Genomic DNA, 1,713 nt, shown 5'->3' with positions numbered 1-1,713 from the left:
CGTGTGGGAAGCAGAGAGAGAGGGGGGGAGCGAGAGAGCAGGGAGGGAGAAAAGTGAGTGAGTGAGAGAGAGAGATGGTGAGATTGAGAGGCAGGAGGAAGACGAGGGGGTGAGGGGGAAACAAAAAGGGAAAATGATCAAAACATAGGCTTTGGTGCTGGGGCCCCCGGATATGCCCCAGACCAGCAGGGAGCAGTGTTATGGACTTCAAAGCTAGAAGAGCAGACCACCGGTGGCATTGCTCCGTGCGAGCACGTGGATTCGCTGCGCCGACAAGGATTGAGATTGGACACCCCCCCTCCGCCAGCGCCTCCAGTGACAGGGGTTTGCGCTCCCGAAGCCCCCCACCGCTCTGTAAAATTGAGACCCCACAATCCCATATCCGATCATGTGCAGGGATGAGCGCCGAGGGAGCGGGCACTGTCGGAGGGTCAGTGCCGAGGGAGCGGGCGCCGTCGGAGGGTCAGTGCCGAGGGAGCGGGCGCCATCGGAGGGTCAGCGCTGAGGGGGAGCGGGCGCTGTCGGAGGATCGACGCCAGGGGAGCAGGCACCGTCAGCGGGTGAGGGAGCAGGTGCCGTCGGAGGGTCAGCGCCGAGGGGGAGCGGGCGCTGTCGGAGGGTCAGTGCAGAGGGAGCAGGTGCCATCGGAGGGTCAGCGCGGGGGAGAGTGGGCGCCGTCGGAGGGTCAGCGCCGAGGGGAGGCGGGCGCTGTCAGAGGGTCAGCGCCGAGGGGGAGCGGGCGCTGTCGGAGGGTCAGCGCCGAGGGGGAGCGGGCGCTGTCGGAGGGTGAGGGAGCGGGCGCTGTCGGAGGGTCAGCGCCGAGGGAGCGGGCGCCATCGGAGGATCGACGCCGGGGGAGCAGGCACCGTCAGAGGGTGAGGGAGCAGGTGCCGTCGGAGGGTCAGCGCCGAGGGAGCAGGTGCCGTCGCAGGGTCAGCGCTGTCGGTGGTGGGCTCTGGAAAAACCGCCACAGATGCTGGGATCTTGCTGTGCTCCCCACCTCTACCCCGCTGCCCTGTCCCCTCAACCCCTCACCCCACCCCACCACTCCCAAATCCAGTGCCTGGCATCTCTGTGAGATGCCAATGCCTGCCCTAACTCACCTCCAACAACGTCCCCCTGCTCTGTGAGAGTTTGTAGACAATAGTGGTGGGGATGCAGAGCATGGAGGCTAGAGCAAGGCACCAGCCAAAGGCCTCCCCCCACCAAGGGTAGGTGTAAACCTTGTTGTAAGTCAGGGGCTTGTAGTTAACGAGGTGGAAGAGAAATATTCCCTGAGAACGGCCATGGCGGGAGAGAATGGGAGAGATGGAGAGACAGAGAGAGAGAGAAAACAAGAGAGAGAGAAAGAGTGGGTATGGGGAGAAAAAGGGAGAGAGAGACGGGGTGAGAGAGAGAGGGGGGCAGAGTGAGGGGGTGGGAGAGAGAGGAGGAGAGTGAGGGAGAGGGAGAGAGAGAGAGGTGGGTGAGAGAGAGGGGGAGAGTGAGAGAGAGAGGGAGGGAGAGAGTCGGAGAGGGAGAGAAAGAGAGAGAGGGGAGGTGAGGGAAGAGAGTGTGGGGGGGAGAGACAGAGAGAGAGGTATAGAGAGAGAGCGGGGTTGGGGGGATAGATAGAGAGAGAGAGAGAGGGGTAGGGAGAGAGAGAGAGAGAGTCGGGTGGAGAGAGAGAGAGAGGGTCGAGGGGAGAGAGAGGGAGAGAGAGAGAGAGTTGGG

At 63.2% G+C, this 1,713-nt stretch overlaps 1 protein-coding gene across 3 annotated transcripts in view; it reads right to left on the bottom strand.

The window, feature by feature from the left end:
• slc6a8 (solute carrier family 6 member 8) overlaps positions 1-1,713 on the bottom strand; it is a 15,724-nt gene that overhangs the window by 1,816 nt on the left and 12,195 nt on the right. For 2 of the 3 annotated variants that reach the window (XM_048619868.1, XM_048619870.1), the window contains exon 11: positions 1,104-1,274. The exons of the other annotated variant lie outside the window; for it this stretch is intronic. In XM_048619868.1, coding sequence (XP_048475825.1) covers positions 1,104-1,274 — 171 coding nt within the window. The remainder of the gene's footprint in view (positions 1-1,103; positions 1,275-1,713) is intronic. 3 annotated transcript variants of the gene reach the window in all.

The sequence above is a fragment of the Rhincodon typus genome, chromosome 44, assembly GCF_021869965.1.
Source record: "Rhincodon typus isolate 14 chromosome 44, sRhiTyp1.1, whole genome shotgun sequence".
NCBI lineage: Eukaryota > Metazoa > Chordata > Chondrichthyes > Orectolobiformes > Rhincodontidae > Rhincodon > Rhincodon typus.
This window is presented reverse-complemented; position numbering and strand designations above follow the sequence as displayed.